Source organism: Pseudoliparis swirei, chromosome 6 (assembly GCF_029220125.1).
Source record: "Pseudoliparis swirei isolate HS2019 ecotype Mariana Trench chromosome 6, NWPU_hadal_v1, whole genome shotgun sequence".
Classification (NCBI taxonomy): Eukaryota; Metazoa; Chordata; class Actinopteri; order Perciformes; family Liparidae; genus Pseudoliparis; species Pseudoliparis swirei.
Genome location: NC_079393.1, coordinates 28,506,015 through 28,525,802, shown reverse-complemented (window position 1 = coordinate 28,525,802; position 19,788 = coordinate 28,506,015). Strand labels below are relative to the sequence as shown.

At 49.0% G+C, this 19,788-nt stretch overlaps 2 protein-coding genes across 4 annotated transcripts in view; both read right to left on the bottom strand.

Moving 5' to 3' along the window:
• Nucleotides 1–12,928, bottom strand: part of spire2 (spire-type actin nucleation factor 2) — a 40,262-nt gene extending 27,334 nt beyond the window's left edge. For 2 of the 3 annotated variants that reach the window (XM_056415894.1, XM_056415895.1), the window contains exons 1-2: nucleotides 12,552–12,928; nucleotides 173–216 (exon numbers count right to left, since the gene is read on the bottom strand). In XM_056415894.1, the coding sequence (XP_056271869.1) occupies nucleotides 173–216; nucleotides 12,552–12,825 (318 nt within the window). In that variant the 5' untranslated portion in view covers nucleotides 12,826–12,928. The other variant, XM_056415896.1, reaches the window with a different exon arrangement.
• The window catches only part of chst6 (carbohydrate sulfotransferase 6), a 72,601-nt gene that overhangs the window by 31,411 nt on the left and 21,402 nt on the right, over nucleotides 1–19,788 (bottom strand). The window lies entirely within an intron of this gene.

Sequence of the window (19,788 nt, the reverse complement as noted above, 5' to 3'; positions counted from 1 at the left end):
AATAAACTGAATTGAATTGAATTGAATAGATAGATGGATGGATAGATAGAGGGATGGATAGATAGAGGGATAGATGGATAGATAGATGGATAGATATACACACACAAGTGACTGAAACTAAATGTAAAATAGACCTTTTTGTGCAAAACAAAAGTTCTTCTTTGTTTCTCACCTGACGCTCTGCAGCAGGTGCAGCAGGAGGTCCATCAGTGTCATCTGAGGAGACACGCAGCCAATCAGGACCTGAGGATGGCTGTATGCTACATGTATCTAAACTAATGCAGTCATGCACAGGCAGCCTGGGGTCAGCATCGGGCCAGAGGTCACGCTGACATGCGGACCGGAGGAGGCGGGGATCGACCCGCCGGTCCTCTGATTACACCACCCAGAGCCCTCGCCGGGGTTTGGACGGATTCTGTGAAGTCCAAATGCATTTTGTGTTTGTCTTATTTTCCTTCCTTTATTAGTTATTATATATATTCTGCCATATAACTTAAATAGTTCTTGTAAACGTGTATCCGTAGTTTGCTCAGAGTTGGATGATCTCATGCTGGATGCGCTCCTCCTCGTGTCCAGCCTTGTTTCCATGTGTGTGGGAACGTTTTGGGAACACCACGGCGACCGAGAGGAGACACAGCGTCTGACAGCACGAATATAAAATCTAGACCTCATTCAGCTGGTTTTCAATCTTTTACTCAAATGCGGTACTCCATTCGCCCCACAGTCATAACTGGGCTGTGCATCCATGAGCTCACAGGTTTACTGAACTATGAGCGTGAGAGAGAATGTGAGACAGAGTATAAAGCCCCCCCCCCCCCCTCAGATGGAGTCAGTAACGACACCCGAGAGGCCTGAAACTCCACGATCAGCAGCTCTCACTGCAGAGAAACCGGAGAACGGACGGACAGCAGACAAAGAGAGAGACAGAGCGAGAGAGAGCGAGAGAGAGCGAGCGTAGGTCGCGTGATGATGGATGAAGGGGGAGGGGGGGGGGGCTGCAGCATCCTCCCCTTGTCGACAGCCGGACTTGAACCTCCGACCAACAGAGCGCCACCTGTTCCCCGTGTGAACTTCAATCCTCAACAAAAGGGTAGTACGTGTCCCTGAAGGAGGGACGAGGAGACCCCGTTACGAGAGACGACTTGAGCCGCCGCAAACCTGCCCGGCAGGTTGGAATCACGGTGTAACCGGAGGATAGCTCCGCCTCTTTCCCACAGTTTGCAGGTCAGTGAACGCCACACGGCGGAGGAGAGGAATCCGCCATGGAAAAACACCTCCAGGGAGTGTAGATGTTGGAGGACATGTTGGACAACCCGGGTCAGCCCGGACACGCGGAGCTGCAGCGCCGCCTTCACTGTTTGCTTTCAGGGCGGGATCTTCTAACTCAGGGTTCACACACGCTGACCAATGGCTGTCCAGGACTTTAAACCACATTTACATCACCAACATGTTGTGAAATCTACGTGTCTACATGAGTAATTAATGTACCTCAAATGAATGAGACAATATTTTGATTAAAAGAATAAATATTGATATAAATGTGTATTCTTTTCATCAAACTGTGTAAATGAACATATGAATATAACAACATTGTCATGATTTTTCCAAAACTTTTGGGATGACATTTTTTTTCAAGGTCTTTTTCAGACCTGGACTTTTCCATTTTTCCACGACCGTACGAACCCTGTTTACAGATCCCGATATGATACTGGGAGCAGACAGGAGCAGCAAACAACTGTTAGCGTTGTAAAGACACAGAGTAAGTCAAGTAGCCCTGAGCAGAGAGGGGTAAACACACTCTTGCGGACGGGAGCCAACGCCGTTAGCCAGCGTCGTTAGCCAGCGCCGTTAGCTAATGTCGTTATCCAGCATCGTTAGCCAGCGTCGCTCGCTAGCCTCAGGGCCATCCAGCTGGGTGCAAACTGCAGCCTCACCACTAGGTGACACTAAGTCCTCCACTCGTCCTTTAATGCATATTCTAAATATGATACTTGAGTTCTTATTTTTACGATTGTGTGAGTTGTGTTTGGAGCATTTTAAAATGGCTTACTAATTATTGTAGCTTGTGCCGTTTAATTTGATCGTAAACATTATTAAATTATGTTGTCATTATCTTCCTGGTTTTACCACCGGACCCATATATGGGGTGTAAAAGGTTTTAACGGTACGTCTCGACAACCCCAAACCCCACAGTGATCCTCCGCAGTCGCCTTCGGTGCTTTTCCATCTGTTGCCATGGTAATAAAGGTCAGAGAGACTGAACTAAAAAGGAACCACGAAGTGACCCTGAAGTGAAAGTGAGGAGCTATAAATAGCATCATTTTGCAGCCGTCACCAGAACTGACCTCTCCTCCGGCGACACACGGTGACCTCACCTGCACGTCAGCGCTGACCTTTGCAACAACTCAAATCTGCTGATAGGGTTGGAGGTCATTTCTCTGTGACATGAGGAAGGGTCACAGGCGTGAGAGAGAGGTGGCTTCTGTTATCTGTGCGGAGTGATATGCATCTGGACTTTGACTTCCTGCTCTCGGCCAATCACCTCCTCCTTTAGCGTGCGGCGCCTTCAAACAGACGCGCTTAGTGACCCGCTGCTGACCTCGGGTCCTCCCACAGCTCACCCCTCTATCGTTCTAGTCACCAACATGCTATTTGAAATAATGTCCTGGATACCAACTTTGACAGAAAGAATAAAAGCTCTTTGGTATTTTTGTAGTGTTGAAGGGTTCTTCACTTTTTCCCCCTGAAAGGTTTTTTTCTGTTTTTTGGGAGTTGTTCCTGAGGTCAAAGGTCAGGGATGTCGTAGGTGTACCGATCATGAAGCCCTCTGAGGGGAGTTTGTAATTTGTGCTTTTGGGTTGTTCAGAATTGAATGTATGAATATTGTCCGTTTGTGTTTTTAATGTGTCGATGAAAGATGTCCCCGAAGGACCAAGACACCAGATCTCATCAACCAAAGAAGTTTCTCAGGTCCGTCGATAGGCCTATTCAAATAATGTTGAAATATAATGAGCAATCTGTCCATTTAATGTGTTCATTCCTCCATATTCTTATTAATCAATATGTTTATATTAAAGCTCGGGTCGGTAATCTTCTTTAAAAACATCTTTGGTTTGTTGAAGTTCACCGAACATCCCGACATATCAATAAATAAGATGCTGTGACAAGTGAACAAGAGAAACCCTGACCCAGGTCAGTAATGCCGACCTCACCCCACCCTCAGGTGATTCACCCCACCTCAAGATTAATACCTACGGCCAAGTGAGCTCTTCCAGACGTTCACACGGGCACGAGCCTCATGCCACCCAGGGCTCGTAGAAGTCCGATGTGCATCGTACCCACACCGTCTAACTAATATTAGGCCTTCAAACTGTGCCGGGTCCGATGTGAGCGCCCTCTGAGGGCTCGACCTCCAGATAGTCTGCAACTTGATGATGTCATCAACATCAGCAGCAGGAGGCGACCAGAGGAGGCTGAAGACAGGGCGACAGCAGAGAGCTTTCTGTAGTCGTCTGCTACCAGACACGTCATGTGACCAGATTCACAGTGACTTCCTCCTCATGACGAGGGCCAGATTCACAGTGACTTCCTCCTCATGATGAGGGCCAGATTCACAGTGACTTCCTCATGACGAGGGCCAGATTCACAGTGACTTCCTCATGACGAGGGCCAGATTCACAGTGACTTCCTCATGAAGAGGGCCAGATTCACAGTGACTTCCTCATGACGAGGGCCAGATTCACAGTGACTTCCTCATGACGAGGGCCAGATTCACAGTGACTTCCTCATGACGATGAGGGCCAGATTCACAGTGACTTCCTCATGACGATGAGGGCCAGATTCACAGTGACTTCCTCATGACGACGAGGGCCAGATTCACAGTGACTTCCTCATGACGACGAGGGCCAGATTCACAGTGACTTCCTCATGACGACGAGGGCCAGATTCACAGTGACTTCCTCCTCATGACGAGGGCCAGATTCACAGTGACTTCCTCCTCATGACGAGGGCCAGATTCACAGTGACTTCCTCATGACGATGAGGGCCAGATTCACAGTGACTTCCTCATGTACTTCCTGATGGCGCCGCGGACGGCCGCCTCGGTGTGTTGGTGCGCGATGTTTTTTGTTGTTTTCGTTTTAAATACTGTTTTCTGCTGTGATTCCCAGAGCTCTTTCACCAGAGAAGAGCTCATGAACATCAGGGGAACAACTCCAGCGGATTTATTTCCAACGTTTTTAACTTCTGTGGAGTTACTGGACATTCTTGTAAAAGGTGTGCTCACCTTCGCCCACGCGGTGAGACGCCGGCGGAGAGGGAAACGTTCGGGAGCGCTTGTACGGCTACGGAAACGGGGATCTCGTACAGCGCTGCCGGGCATATTTCTCTCCAACGTCCGCTCACTGTGCAACAAACTGGACGAACTCCAGCTGCTGGTGGGGAGAGACAGAGACTTCTCCTCATCCTCCGTCCTGTGCTTTACGGAATCATGGCTTAGTGGATCGATACCAGACTCTGCGCTCCAGCTCGCTGGCTTCCAGCTGTTCCGAGCGGACCGGGACACGGAGCTCTCCGGAAAAAAAAGGGTGGAGGAATCTGCTTTTACCTCAACAACGGCTGGTGCAACGACGTAACGGTGATCCTACAGCACTGTTCGCCGGACCTGGAATCTTTTATCATTCACTGCAAACCCTTCTACTCCCCACGTGAGTTCGCTTCATTCATCCTGGCCGGAGTTTACATGCCGCGAGGGAACGTGAACGAGGCACAGACCCTCGCTGAACAGATACGGTGTGTGGAGCGGACCTTCCCGGACTCTTTAGTTATTGTACTCGGGATTTTAACAAAGGAAACCTCAGCCACGAACTCCTAAATATAGACAGTTAATTAAATAACATACTAGAGAGAAGAGCATTCTGGACAACTGTTACACAACAATCAGCATGGCCTATCACGCCTCCTCGAGCTGCACTGGGAAACTCTGACCACGTCATGGTTCATCTGATTCCTCATACAGGCAGAGACTAAAGCTCTGCAAACCTGTGGTGAGGAAGTTCAAGAAGTGGACCAGTGAGGCTCTAGAGGATCTACGGGCGTGCTTGGACTGTACTGACTGGGATGTCTTCAGGACTGCTACCAACAGCCTGGATGAGTACACAGAGGCTGTAACTTCCTACATCAGCTTCTGTGAGGACAGCTGTATTCCATCCAGCTCCAGGGTGAGTTATAACAACGACAAACCCTGGTTCACAGCGGAGCTCAGGAAGCTAAGACTGCAGAAGGACCAGGCATTCAGGAGTGGGGACAAGGTCCTGTACACAGAGTCCAAATACAGGTTTAGCAAGGCGGTGAGAGATGCTAAACGTCTGTACTCTGAGAAACTGCAACAGCAGCTCTCAGCAAACGACTCTGCTTCAGTCTGGAGAGGGCTCAGGCAGATCACCAACTACAAGCCCAAATCACCCCACTCCATGAACAATGCGCTTCTGGCAGACGAGCTCAATGAGTTCTACTGCCGCTTTGAAAGACAATGGAGCAGTCCTGAGACCATCCCCCACAGCCCCATCAACAAGCCACAGACCATCAGCCCACCCTCCCCCAGCCCATCAGGGGCTCACACCTCTGGAGCACCCTCCATCAACTCAGCGGCGACCCTCGTCATCCTGGAGAGAGACGTCAACAGGCTGTTCAAAAAGCAGAACCCCCGCAAAGCAGCGGGCCCGGACTCCGCCTCCCTCCACCCTGAAGCACTGTGCTGACCAGCTGTCTCCGTGTTCACCGACATCTTCAACACCTCCTGGAGACATGCCACGTTCCAGCCTGCTTCAAGGCCTCCACCATCATCCCGTCCCCAAAAACCCAAGATCACAGGACTCAATGACTACAGGCCCATCGCCCTGACCTCTGTGGTCATGAAGTCCTTTGAACGCTTGGTCCTGTCACACCTCAAGACCATCACCGACCCACTCCTGGACCCCCTGCAGTTCGCCTACAGAGCCAACAGGTCTGCAGACGACACAGTCAACATGGCCCTTCACTACATCCTCCAGCATCTGGACTCCCCAGGAACCTACGCCAGGATCCTGTTTGTGGACTTCAGCTCTGCTTTCAATACAATCATCCCGTCCCTGCTGCAGGACAAGCTCTCCCAGCTGCACGTGCCCGACTCCACCTGCAGGTGGATCACAGACTTCCTGACCGACAGGAAGCAGCACGTGAGGCTGGGGAAACACGTCTCAGGCTCCCGGATCACCAGCACGGGTTCCCCCCAAGGCTGTGTTCTTTCCCCTCTGCTGTTCTCCCTGTACACCAACAGCTGCACCTCCAGTCACCAGTCCGTCAAGCTCCTAAAGTTCGCGGATGACACCACCCTCATTGGACTCATCTCTGGTGGGGACGAGACCGCCTACAGGTGGGAGACTGACCACCTGGTGACCTGGTGCAGCCAGAACAACCTGGAGCTCAACGCTCTAAAGACAGTGGAGATGGTTGTGGATTTCAGGAGGAATGCAGCCCCACCCGCCCCTCTCATCCTGTGTGACTCCCCCGTCGACGCTGTGGAGTCCTACCGCTTCCTGGGCTCCATCATCTCCCAGGACCTCAAGTGGGAGCTGAACATCGGCTCCATCACCAAGAAGGCCCAGCAGAGGATGTTCTTCCTGAGGCAGCTGAGGAAATTCAACCTGCCAGGGAGAATGATGGTACAATTCTACACGGCCATCGTTGAGTCCATCATCTGCTCCTCCATCACCGTCTGGCACCCTGCAGCCACAGCCAAAGACAAGCGCAGGCTGCAGAGCATCATCCGCTCGGCCGAGAGGGTTATCGGCTGCAATCTGCCTTCCCTCCAGGTCCTGTTCACTTCCAGGTCACTGAAGCGGGCCGAAAAGATTGTCGCTGACCCCTCCCACCCTGGACACTCCCTGTTCGAGTCCCTCCCCCCGGGGAGGAGGCTGCGGTCCATCATGACAAAGACCTCCCGCCACACCAAAAGCTTTTTCCCGTCGGCAGTCGGGCTCATCAATGGACCCCGGACTGACTGACTGTCACCCCCAGGACTACCACCTCCACCTTCCTCTTCCTCCTTCCTCTCCTCCTTCTTCCTCCTTCCTCCTTCCTCCTCCCCTCCTCCCTCCTTCTTCTTCCCTCCTCCACACACGTCACTTTAACATGCACTTTAACTAAAACACACCACTTGAAGCACACACCCAAACACTTCACATTATTTGTTGTCTTTCTGTCGTGTTGATTGTTGTTTGTTTGTCATGTCCAAAATGTTGCACCTTCCACCAAAAAAAAATCCTCGTTTGTTTGTGAAAACATTCCTGGCAATAAAACTGTTTCTGATTCTGATTCTGATTCTGATGACGAGGGCCAGATTCACAGTGACTTCCTCATGACGAGGGCCAGATTCACAGTGACTTCCTCATGACGAGGGCCAGATTCACAGTGACTTCCTCATGACGAGGGCCAGATTCACAGTGACTTCCTCATGATGATGAGGGCCAGATTCACAGTGACTTCCTCATGACGATGAGGGCCAGATTCACAGTGACTTCCTCATGACGAGGGCCAGATTCACAGTGACTTCCTCATGACGATGAGGGCCAGATTCACAGTGACTTCCTCATGACGAGGGCCAGATTCACAGTGACTTCCTCATGACGAGGGCCAGATTCACAGTAACAACAGACTTTATATTTTACTAAATGGTCAGAAACGTAAATAAGACGTCTTTAAAATGCATTAAAAAACATCCACAGTTCTGTGTTCTGAGAAGTCCACCTGCTGGAGGAGACCCTGAAGGCACCAGAACACCTGAGTGGACCTGGTGGGGAGAAGGTTCTCTCAAAGGTTTAATCAACTGGTTGAGATCATGAATCAGAGCGAGGCTGATTCAAGAAGTCAAGAAGTCAGATCAACACTCGTCTCCTGGAGATGAATCTGAGCTCAACACACTGCGGTCCACTGAGAAAGTTACATTGTGACGTGTTTCTCCCCCTCGGTGCTGGTTGTGTTGCTAATGGACCAGCAGAGCCTGAACAACACCAGGTAAACACCAGGTAAACAACGGGTAAACACCAGGTAAACAACGGGTAAACACCAGGTAAACAACGGGTAAACACCAGGTAAACACCGGGTAAACAACAGGTAAACAGTGGGTAAACACCAGGTAAACAACGGGTAAACACCAGGTAAACAACAGGTAAACACCGGGTAAACAACGGGTAAACACCAGGTAAACAGTGGGTAAACACCAGGTAAACAACGGGTAAACACCAGGTAAACAACAGGTAAACACCGGGTAAACAACAGGTAAACAGTGGGTAAACATCAGGTAAATGGGTAAACACCAGGTAAACAACGGGTAAACACCAGGTAAACAACAGGTAAACACCGGGTAAACAACGGGTAAACACCAGGTAAACAGTGGGTAAACACCAGGTAAACAACGGGTAAACACCAGGTAAACAACGGGTAAACACCGGGTAAACAACGGGTAAACAGTGGGTAAACACCAGGTAAACAACAGAGAAACACCAGGTAAACACCAGGTAAACAACAGGTAAACACCAGGTAAACAACAGGTAAACACCAGGTAAACACCAGGTAAACAATGGGTAAACACCAGGTAAACAACAGGTAAACACCAGGTAAACAACAGGTAAACACCAGGTAAACAATGGGTAAACACCAGGTAAACAACAGGTAAACACCAGGTAAACAACAGGTAAACACCAGGTAAACAACGGGTAAACACCAGGTAAACAATGGGTAAACACCAGGTAAACACCGGGTAAACAACAGGTAAACATTGGGTAAACACCAGGTAAACAACAGGTAAACACCAGGTAAACAACGGGTAAACACCAGGTAAACACCAGGTAAACAACAGGTAAACACCAGGTAAACACCAGGTAAACACCAGGTAAACACCAGGTAAACAACGGGTAAACACCAGGTAAACACCAGGTAAACAACGGGTAAACACCAGGTAAACAACGGGTAAACACCAGGTAAACAACGGGTAAACACCAGGTAAACAACGGGTAAACACCAGGTAAACAACGGGTAAACACCAGGTAAACAACAGGTAAACAACGGGTAAACACCAGGTAAACACCAGGTAAACAACAGGTAAACAATGGGTAAACACCAGGTAAACAACGGGTAAACACCAGGTAAACAACAGGGAAACACCAGGTAAACAACGGGTAAACACCAGGGAAACACCAGGTAAACAACAGGGAAACAACAGGTAAACACCGGGTAAACACCAGGTAAACACCAGGTAAACACCAGGTAAACAACGGGTAAACACCAGGTAAACAACAGGTAAACACCAGGTAAACAACGGGTAAACACCAGGTAAACAACAGGTAAACAACAGGTAAACACCGGGTAAACACCAGGTAAACAATGGGTAAACACCAGGTAAACAACAGGGAAACACCAGGTAAACAACGGGTAAACACCAGGTAAACAACAGGGAAACAACAGGTAAACACCGGGTAAACACCAGGTAAACAATGGGTAAACACCAGGTAAACAACGGGTAAACAGGTAAACACCGGGTAAACACCAAGTAAACACCAGGTAAACACCGGGTAAACACCAGGTAAACAATGGGTAAACACCAGGTAAACAACGGGTAAACAGGTAAACACCGGGTAAACAGTGGGTAAACAACGGGTAAACAGGTAAACACCGGGTAAACACCAAGTAAACACCAGGTAAACACCGGGTAAACACCAGGTAAACAGTGGGTAAACACCAGGTAAACAACGGGTAAACACCAGGTAAACAACAGGTAAACAGTGGGTAAACAACGGGTAAACAGTGGGTAAACACCAGGTAAACAACAGAGAAACACCAGGTAAACACCGGGTAAACACCAGGTAAACACCAGGTAAACAACGGGTAAACAGCAGGTAAACAACAGGTAAACAACGGTGGTCATGAGGTATACATCCTCTGTGACAATTGATGAGCAAAGTGTTACAAACTGTTAAAGGCAAACGGTTCCCCGGGTTCCGAAGTAGTTCTCCCCTGAAGGGATCACTGACCGGGCCCAGGGCCCAGGTCACAGGTCACAGGGCCCAGGTCACAGGGCCCAGGTCACAGGGCACAGGTCACAGGGCCCAGGTCACAGGGCCCAGGTCACAGGGCCCAGGGCACAGGTCACAGGGCCCAGGTCACAGGGCACAGGTCACAGGTCACAGGGCCCAGGGCACAGGTCACAGGGCCCAGGTCACAGGGCCCAGGGCACAGGGCACAGGGCACAGGGCCCAGGTCACAGGGCACAGGGCACAGGGCCCAGGTCCCAGGTCACAGGGCACAGGGCACAGGTCACAGGTCACAGGGCACAGGGCCCAGGTCACAGGGCACAGGGCCCAGGTCACAGGGCCCAGGGCACAGGGCACAGGGCCCAGGTCACAGGGCACAGGGCCCAGGTCACAGGGCACAGGTCACAGGGCACAGGGCCCAGGTCACAGGTCACAGGGCACAATGAGTCAAAGACAAACAACTACCAAGAGAAACAAAACAACAACAAAGAGCCCAAACAGCGCCAACCTAGAGGAGGTGGAGGGGCCTCTACTCTGTCTGGGCCCAGGGGCCAACGTCCCCCACCCCGCAGAACAATAGTGGTTCTTAAATGGTTCTTTAAAAGGCTTTGTGGTTCTTCGAAGAACCATCACCTACTGGAGAACCCTTCTTTCATCTGAGACACCGTTAGAGGTTCTTTGAAGAACTCTTTAAGGACATGGTTCTCTAAGAACCCTGGTTTGAAAGGTTCTTTGTGGAACCAGAAAAGGTTCTTTAAAGAACCCTGGTTTGAAAGGTTCTTTGTGGAACCAGAAAAGGTTCTTTAAAGAACCCTGGTTTGAAAGGTTCTTTGTGGAACCAGAAAAGGTTCTTTAAAGAACCCTGGTTTGAAAGGTTCTCTGTGGAACCAAAATGGTGCCTTAAAGAACCATTTGTTGAAGGTTCTTTGAGGCACCATCAGAGGTTCTTTGAAGAACTCTTTAAGGACATGGTTCTTTAAAGAACCCTGTTTTGAAAGGTTCTCTGTGGAACCAGAAAAGGTTATTTGAAGAACCCTGGTTTGAAAGGTTCTTTGTGGAACCAGAAAAGGTTATTTAAAGAACCTTGGTTTGAAAGGTTCTTTGTGGAACCAGAACTAGTTCTTCTATGGCATCACTCTGAAGAACCATGTTGGGTTCCAGATGGAACCTCCATGGTTCCGTGTGCAGGTCCAACCTCGCCCCGTGAGCCGCTGACCAAATGGTGAGTCCTTTAAAGTCCCGATCGTCCATTGAGCAGAACACAGAGTGAATCTCACCCACCTCGCCCTCACAGAGGGTAAACAACCTGGGGCCGGGGTCACGGGGTCACGTTCTGCTGCGTGTCCAAGTCAACAGGCCTCTTCCTGTTCCTCTGCTTTTGATCCGGTTGTGACGACTTCCTGTTTCATACCCAACAGAAGCTGCTGCTGCGCTCCTATTGGCTACCGACGTGCGACAACATCGTTCTCCGATGTGTTTGAGGTCCACCGGGGTTCTTGCACACGGGGAAATCCCAATAATCTGTCTGCATGTTGCTTGAGTGCAAAAGCTGCATCGAAAAGAACAGAATGATGACCTTTGACCTTTGAGAAACCTCCTGTGACGTTCTGGGCGATGAGCTACAATCAGTTAAATAATGCCCGTCCTTGATGGAATACGAGGTGGAAATAAAGTTTAGACTTCATTCTAACAAGTGATATGATTGTTGTTGTGACTCAACGCAGATATGCAAATTAACCAGAGGCTATCGGAAATATACTGTTCAAATAAAACCTTTTGTCTTGACTCCTGGAACATGAACACTTCATAATCAGTGGGATATTATGGAGGTATGGGGGGAACAACCAGGAGACCCCCTGCGGGCTTCCCTCCACCCTGATGCTCGGGTGAAGCAGTCCTTCATTCATAATTCATCATTTACCGGCATAATACAAGTCATTGTTGGCATCAGGAGGAGACAAGAGCGACTTAGCCATTCAAATCTACAACATACTGTGTGTTTGTGTAAGTTCAACTTAATGAGGATCAATCATGGAGTTACAGATCGATTATAAGCAATAGTACATGTTTGGGGACGGGAGAGCATCAAAGCGCATGCGTACCAAATTCGGATAATTGCAGGTGGCACTTCTTGTCGTGTACGGTTCCTGTTTGATACAGTATGACTTGATGAGAGGTCGCCACGGTTCTCCTCGGTGTGTAAAGCAGTGCGGGGTTCATGTTGTACAGATCAAAGGGACCGTCGGTCGCACCGGAGGGGTTTACCGGAAGAAGCGCTCGGGAATCAGGCGGACCCGTTGAAAAAGTGTGTGTTTTCCTTAAAGAGTGTCTTAAAAGTGTCCAATAATGTTCGTAAATAATGTTGTGTACAACCGGAAGCGCTACCTCACTTCACCCGTCACGGACACGTTGTTAGAATGGACTTTCGTCACGAACGGGCGGCCGCTCGGAGGGGAGTGATGCGGCCGCACACAGCCGTCCTACCGTCGCTCCGCCGCAGGGACACGGTCCCGTCCCGGTGCAGGAGGATGGAGGACGGGGCCGTCACCCGGCGGCCGGCTCTCCCGGGGCGGGGCGCCCTCAGCCCGCTGCAGCACTGGTAGCACACGGCCCACGCCTGCTCCTCGTTGATGGGCTGCTCGTAGGACTTCAGCACCTCCTCCAGAGACAGTTCCCGCGGCTCCGCGCGCTCAGTGGGGGCCGCTGCGCGCGAGCCCCCGTCCTCCGCGCGCCTGTGGGTGTCGCTGGATCTGGCCATGGCCGCGCAGCGCGGAGCCCATCGTTCACCGCCGGCACGCCGGGGCCATTTACTGTCGTCCGAGCGACTCGCGTCCGGCGCCGTGTTCAACGTCTCCGGCTCCTCGAACTACCGCAGCCGAAGCGGAGTTACCACAACAGTGGCAAGGTCACCGCACTGAACGCATCACTTCCGGTTTGAGTCTTCAAGAATAAGACCAGTGTTCTTTTGTTAGCAGCGCAAAGTAAACACAGAGGAGGACACATTGGTAGTTCATGAACATGTAGTTATTTCCCCCTGAATGTTTTATACACCCTCAAACAACATTAATACAGATTTACTTTGCGACTGAGTTTGACCAACAGCAACCTGCCTTTGAGCAAGGCATGAACTCCTAATCACTAGAGCCCAACATCAGACTGAGGTCTGATGTGGTCATTCTTCAGTGTGTGCATCATACACTGATCGTACACTGGAGAACATTTGTACATATTGTGTGTATTTAAAATGGTATATTTCTAATTTATTCTGTTATCTATTTCAGACAACTGTTGGTTCCAAGATAGATGTGTATGTGTATTCTATTTATATAATCTTGTTCTTCTTTGATTACAAAAGGAACACACATTAGTTGGTCAATGAAAACTCACGTTTTCAGTTGACGTCTTTTTCTTTTATTTTGAAAGTGAAGCCACGCAGCTTCCGCTCGAGGCCGAGCTCATTGTGACGGACTTTTCCGTATCAGGGATGTGGAGCAGAGAGCGTCTCCTCTCCGTGTCGCATCATCCACCTGAGCCCAGACGGGGGGGGGGGGCTGTTGGCAATGTTCCACTTCCGGTCGAACTGTTCATGGCATTTGTTATCGCGATGCTCCTCTCTCGTGTTATTTAACAACGATAAAGTAGAACATGAGCTCACCTTTCACACCACAGCTCGAGAGCCGCCACGCTGCAAGAGTTATTCAATATGTTTAAAGAACTTTTTATGTTTAAATAATTTATATATATATATACATATATACATGTTCTATGTATTGTCCTTATTTTAATGTTTGGTACTATCTGGACCTTGAGTCTGAAATGCAAGTTTGGTTGATTGATTGATTGATACACACATATTAGGCACAAATAGCTAATCAGCCAATCCCGTGGCAGCAGCTCAATGCATGTCGACCTCTACGTGGTGAAGGTCAAACCCAGCATGTGCTCCACGTCACTCGACGCGTTCACTGGCCTCCGGTCACCAGAGCTCCAGAAGCAGCTGGGAGAGGTCCACCTCACGGATGAGCAGCCGATAGATGTGCAACAACCACAAAGAGACACAAACAACCACAAAGAGACACAACCACACAGACACAAACAACCACACAGAGACACAAACAACCACAAAGAGACACAACCACACAGACACAAACAACCACAAAGAGACACAAACAACCACAAAGAGACACAACCACACAGACACAAACAACCACACAGACACAAACAACCACAAGAGACACAAACACACAGACACAAACAACCACAAAGAGACACAAACAACCACAAAGAGACACACACAACCACACAGAGACACAAACAACCACAAAGAGACACAAACCACAGAGACACAACCACAGAGACACAGAGACACAACCACAGAGAGACACAACCACAGAGACACAACCAGAGACACAACCACAGAGACACAACCACAGAGACACAACCACAGAGACACAACCAGAGACACAACAACCACAAAGAGACACAAACAACCACAAAGAGACACAAACAACCACAGACACAACCACACAGACACAAACAACCACCACAGACACAAACAACCACACAGAGACACAAGACACAACCACACAGACACACACAACCACATAGACACAAACAACCACACAGAGACACAAACAACCACAAAGAGACACAAACAACCACAAAGAGACACAAACAACCACACAGACACAAACAACCACACAGAGACACAAACAACCACAAAGAGACACAACCACACAGACACAAACAACCACACAGACACAAACAACCACAAAGAGACACAAACAACCACACAGAGACACAAACAACCACAAAGAGACACAAACAACCACAAAGAGACACAACCACACAGACACAAACAACCACACAGACACAAACAACCACAAAGAGACACAACCACACAGACACAAACAACCACACAGACAAACAACACAGACACAACCACAAAGACACAAACAACCACACAAACAACCACACAGAGACACAAACAACCACAAAGAGACAAACAACCACACAGAGACACAAACAACCACAAAGAGACACAACCACACACAGACACAAACAACCACAAAGAGACACAACCACACAGACACAAACAACCACACAGAGAAACAAACAACCACAAAGAGACAAACAACCACACAGACACAAACAACCACACAGAGACACAAACAACCACAAAGAGACACAGACACAAACAAGAGACACAAACAACAAACAACCACAAGACACAAACAACAACCACAAAGAGACACAAACAACCACACAGAGACACAAACAACCACAAAGAGACACAACCACACAGACACAAACACAAACAACCACACAGAGAAACAAACAACACAGAGACACAAAAGACACAAACAACCACACAGACACAAACAACCACAAAGAGACACAAACAACCACAAAGAGACACAACCACACAGACACAAACAACCACACAGAGACACAAACAACCACAAAGAGACACAACCACACAGACACAAACAACCACACAGAGACACAAACAAGAGACACAACCACACAGACACAAACAACCACACAGACACAAACAACCACAAAGAGACACAAACAACCACAAAGAGACACAACCACACAGACACAAACAACCACAAAGAGACACAAACAACCACAAACACAAACAACACACAGACACAAACAACCACAAAGAGACACAAACACACAGACACAAACAACACGAGACACAAACAACCACAAGAGACACAAACAACCACGAGACACAAACAACCACACAGAGACACAAAGAGACACAAACACAACCACACAGAGACACAAACAACCACACAGAGACACAAGAGACACAAACAACCAAGAGACACAAACAACCACACAGAGACACAAACAACAAAGAGACAAACAACCACAGAGACACAAACAACCTGAGAGACACAAACAACCACAAAGAGACACAACCACACAGACACAAACAACCACACAGAGACACAAACAACAGAGACACAAACAACCACAGAGACAAACAACCACAGACACAAACAACCACAGAGACACAACAAACAACCACAAAGAGACACAAACAACCACACAGACAAACAACCACACAGAGACACAAACAACCACAGACAAACAACCACAAAGAGACACAAACAACCACACAGGACAAACAACCACAAGAGACACAACACACAGACAAAGAGACAAACAACCACACAGAGACACAAACAACCACAAAGAGACACAACCACACAGACACAAACAACCACACAGAGAAACAAACAACCACAAAGAGACAAACAACCACACAGAGACACAAACAACCACAAAGAGACACAACCACACAGACACAAACAACCACACAGACACAAACAACCACAAAGAGACACAAACAACCACAAAGAGACACAACCACACAGACACAAACAACCACAAAGAGACACAAACAACCACAAAGAGACACAAACAACCACACAGAGACACAAACAACCACAAAGAGACACAACCACACAGAGACACACAAACAACCACACAGAGACACAAACAACCACAAAGAGACACAAACAACCACACAGAGACACAAACAACCACACAGAGACACAAACAACCACAAAGAGACAAACAACCACACAGACACAAACAACCACACAGAGACACAAACAACCACACAGACAAACAACCACAGAGACAAACAACCACACAGAGACACAACCACACAGAGACACAAACAACCACACAGAGACACAAACCACAAAGAGACACAAACAACCACAAAGAGACACAAACAACCACACAGAGACACAAACAACCACAAAGAGACACAACCACACAGACACAACCACACAGACACAAACAACCACAAAGAGACACAAACAACCACAAAGAGACACAACCACACAGACACAAACAACCACACAGAGACACAAACAACCACACAGACACAAACAACCACACAGAGACACAAACAACCACAAAGAGACAAACAACCACACAGAGACACAAACAACCACAAAGAGACACAACCACACAGACACAAACAACCACACAGAGAAACAAACAACCACAAAGAGACAAACAACCACACAGAGACACAAACAACCACACAGAGACACAAACAACCACAAAGAGACACAAACAACCACACAGAGAAACAAACAAACAGAGACACAAACAACCACAAAGAGACACAAACACAGAGACACAAACAACCACAGAGACAAACAACCACACAGAGACAAACAACCACAAAGAGACACAAACAACCACAAAGAGACACAAACAACCACAGACACAAACAACCACACAGACACAAACAACCACACAGAGACACAAACAACCACAAAGAGACACAAACAACCACAAAGAGACAAACAACCACACAGAGACAAACAACCACACAGAGACACAAACAACCACAAAGAGACAAACAACCACAAAGAGACACAAACAACCACAGAGACACAAACAACCACAAAGAGACAAACAACCACACAGACACAAACAACCACACAGAGACACAAACAACCACAAAGAGACACAACCACACAGACACAAACAACCACACAGAGACACAAACAACCACAAAGAGACACAAACAACCACAAAGAGACACAACCACACAGACACAAACAACCACAAAGAGACACAACCACACAGACACAAACAACCACACAGAGAAACAAACAACCACAAAGAGACAAACAACCACACAGACACAAACAACAGACACAAACAACCACAAAGAGACACAACCACACAGACACAAACAACCACACAGAGACAAACAACCACACAGAGACACAAACAACCACAAAGACACAAACAACCACAAAGAGACACAACAACCACACAGACACAAACAACCACAAAGAGACACAAACAACCACAAAGACACACAAACAACCACAAAGAGACACAAACAACCACACAGAGACAAACAACCACAAAGAGACACAAACAACCACACAGAGACACAAACAACCACAAAGACACAAACAACCACACAGAGACACAAACAACCACAAAGACACAAACAACCACAAAGAGACACAAACAACCACAGACACAAACAACCACAAAGACACAAACAACCACACAGAGACACAAACAACCACAAAGACACAAACAACAACAAAGAGACACAAACAACCACAAAGACACAAACAACCACAAAGAGACACAAACAACCACAAAGAGACACAACCACACAGAGACAACAGTCAGCAGGTCTGTGCACTGAGGGGCCCGTGTCTCGGCCCTTTGTCATGTGTGAGGGCCCTTTGTCCCCCATCAGTCATCTCCTGAGGCTTCATGAGGAACCCGGCATCGGGAATGTTCAGTGAGTACGGACTCGGCCAGCAGGTGGCGCCCCAGCGTAGGCCATGTGCTCTTCAGCCACCAGCTGCCAGTGAAGGGCCACAGAAGGAAAGAGCCAGAGGTCACATGTAATAATAATCATTTATTTTATATCTTGCTTCTCAAGGAACCCGAAGTCGCTTTACAGAGTCCAGTAGTCACACACAGTTGTCCCGGTGGTGGAGCTACATCAGGAGCCACAGCTGCCCTGGGGCAGACTGACAGAAGCGTGGCAGCCAATCAGCGCCTACGGCCCCTCCCCCAATCAGTGCCTACGGCCCCTCCACCAATCAGCGCCTCGGCCTCCCCAATCAGCGCCACGGCCCTCCCCAATCAGCGCCTCGGCCCTCCACCAATCAGCGCCTCGGCCTCCCCAATCAGTGCCTCGGCCCTCCACCAATCAGCGCCTCGGCCCCTCCCCAATCAGCGCCTCGGCCTCTCCCAATCAGTGCCTACGGCCCTCCCCAATCAGCGCCTCGGCCCCTCCCCAATCAGCGCCTCTGGCCCTCCACCAATCAGCACCGCCTCGGCCTCCCCAATCAGCGCCTCGGCCCCCCCTCCACCAATCAGCGCCTCGGCCCCTCCCCTCCACCAATCAGCGCCTCGGCCTCCCCAATCAGCGCGGCCTCCCCAATCAGCGCCTCGGCCCTCCCAATCAGCGCTCGGCCCCTCCACCAATCAGCGCCTACGGCCCCTCCCCCACCACCAACATTCATTCACATCCATACGACCGGGGTGAGGCTGCGGTGCATGTCTTTATGATGGTGGGGGAAACCGGAGTACCCGGAGGAAACCCACACAGACACGAGGAGAACACGAGGAGAACACGAGGAGAACATGCTCCACACAGGAACGACCGGGATTCGAACCCAGGGCCTTCTTGCTGTGAGGCGACAGTGCTAACCACTGAGCCACCGTGCTGCCCAATGTACTTACCGATTGGTCGTTAGTTCTGTGGCGTTTCTGCTTCATAACTTTGAATCACTGAACACGAAACCCTCGGGGAGGAGTCACAACGTATGGACAATAAATAGGATTATAAGATTCTGTTGTTTTGTGGAAGCAGAGGAATGACGTGAGGATTCATAATACCCAGTCCTGTGTTCACACACATCAGACAGCATGTGTCTCTCCAGTTATCAGTACTCACACACACACACACACACACACACTTATTGATGACTACTTGTTCTTCCCACCTCGACCTCGAGGCGCTTAAAGCCAGCGAGACAACAAACGTCTTTTATATTCATGTTTATTTGTTATTCCCGTTCATATCGTCACGAGAGACGATTCAGAGAACTGGACTCTCTAACTAATGAGGAACCAGAACAGGCAGGAGGACACAAGGAGGACACAGGGAGGACACAGGGAGGACACAAGGAGGACA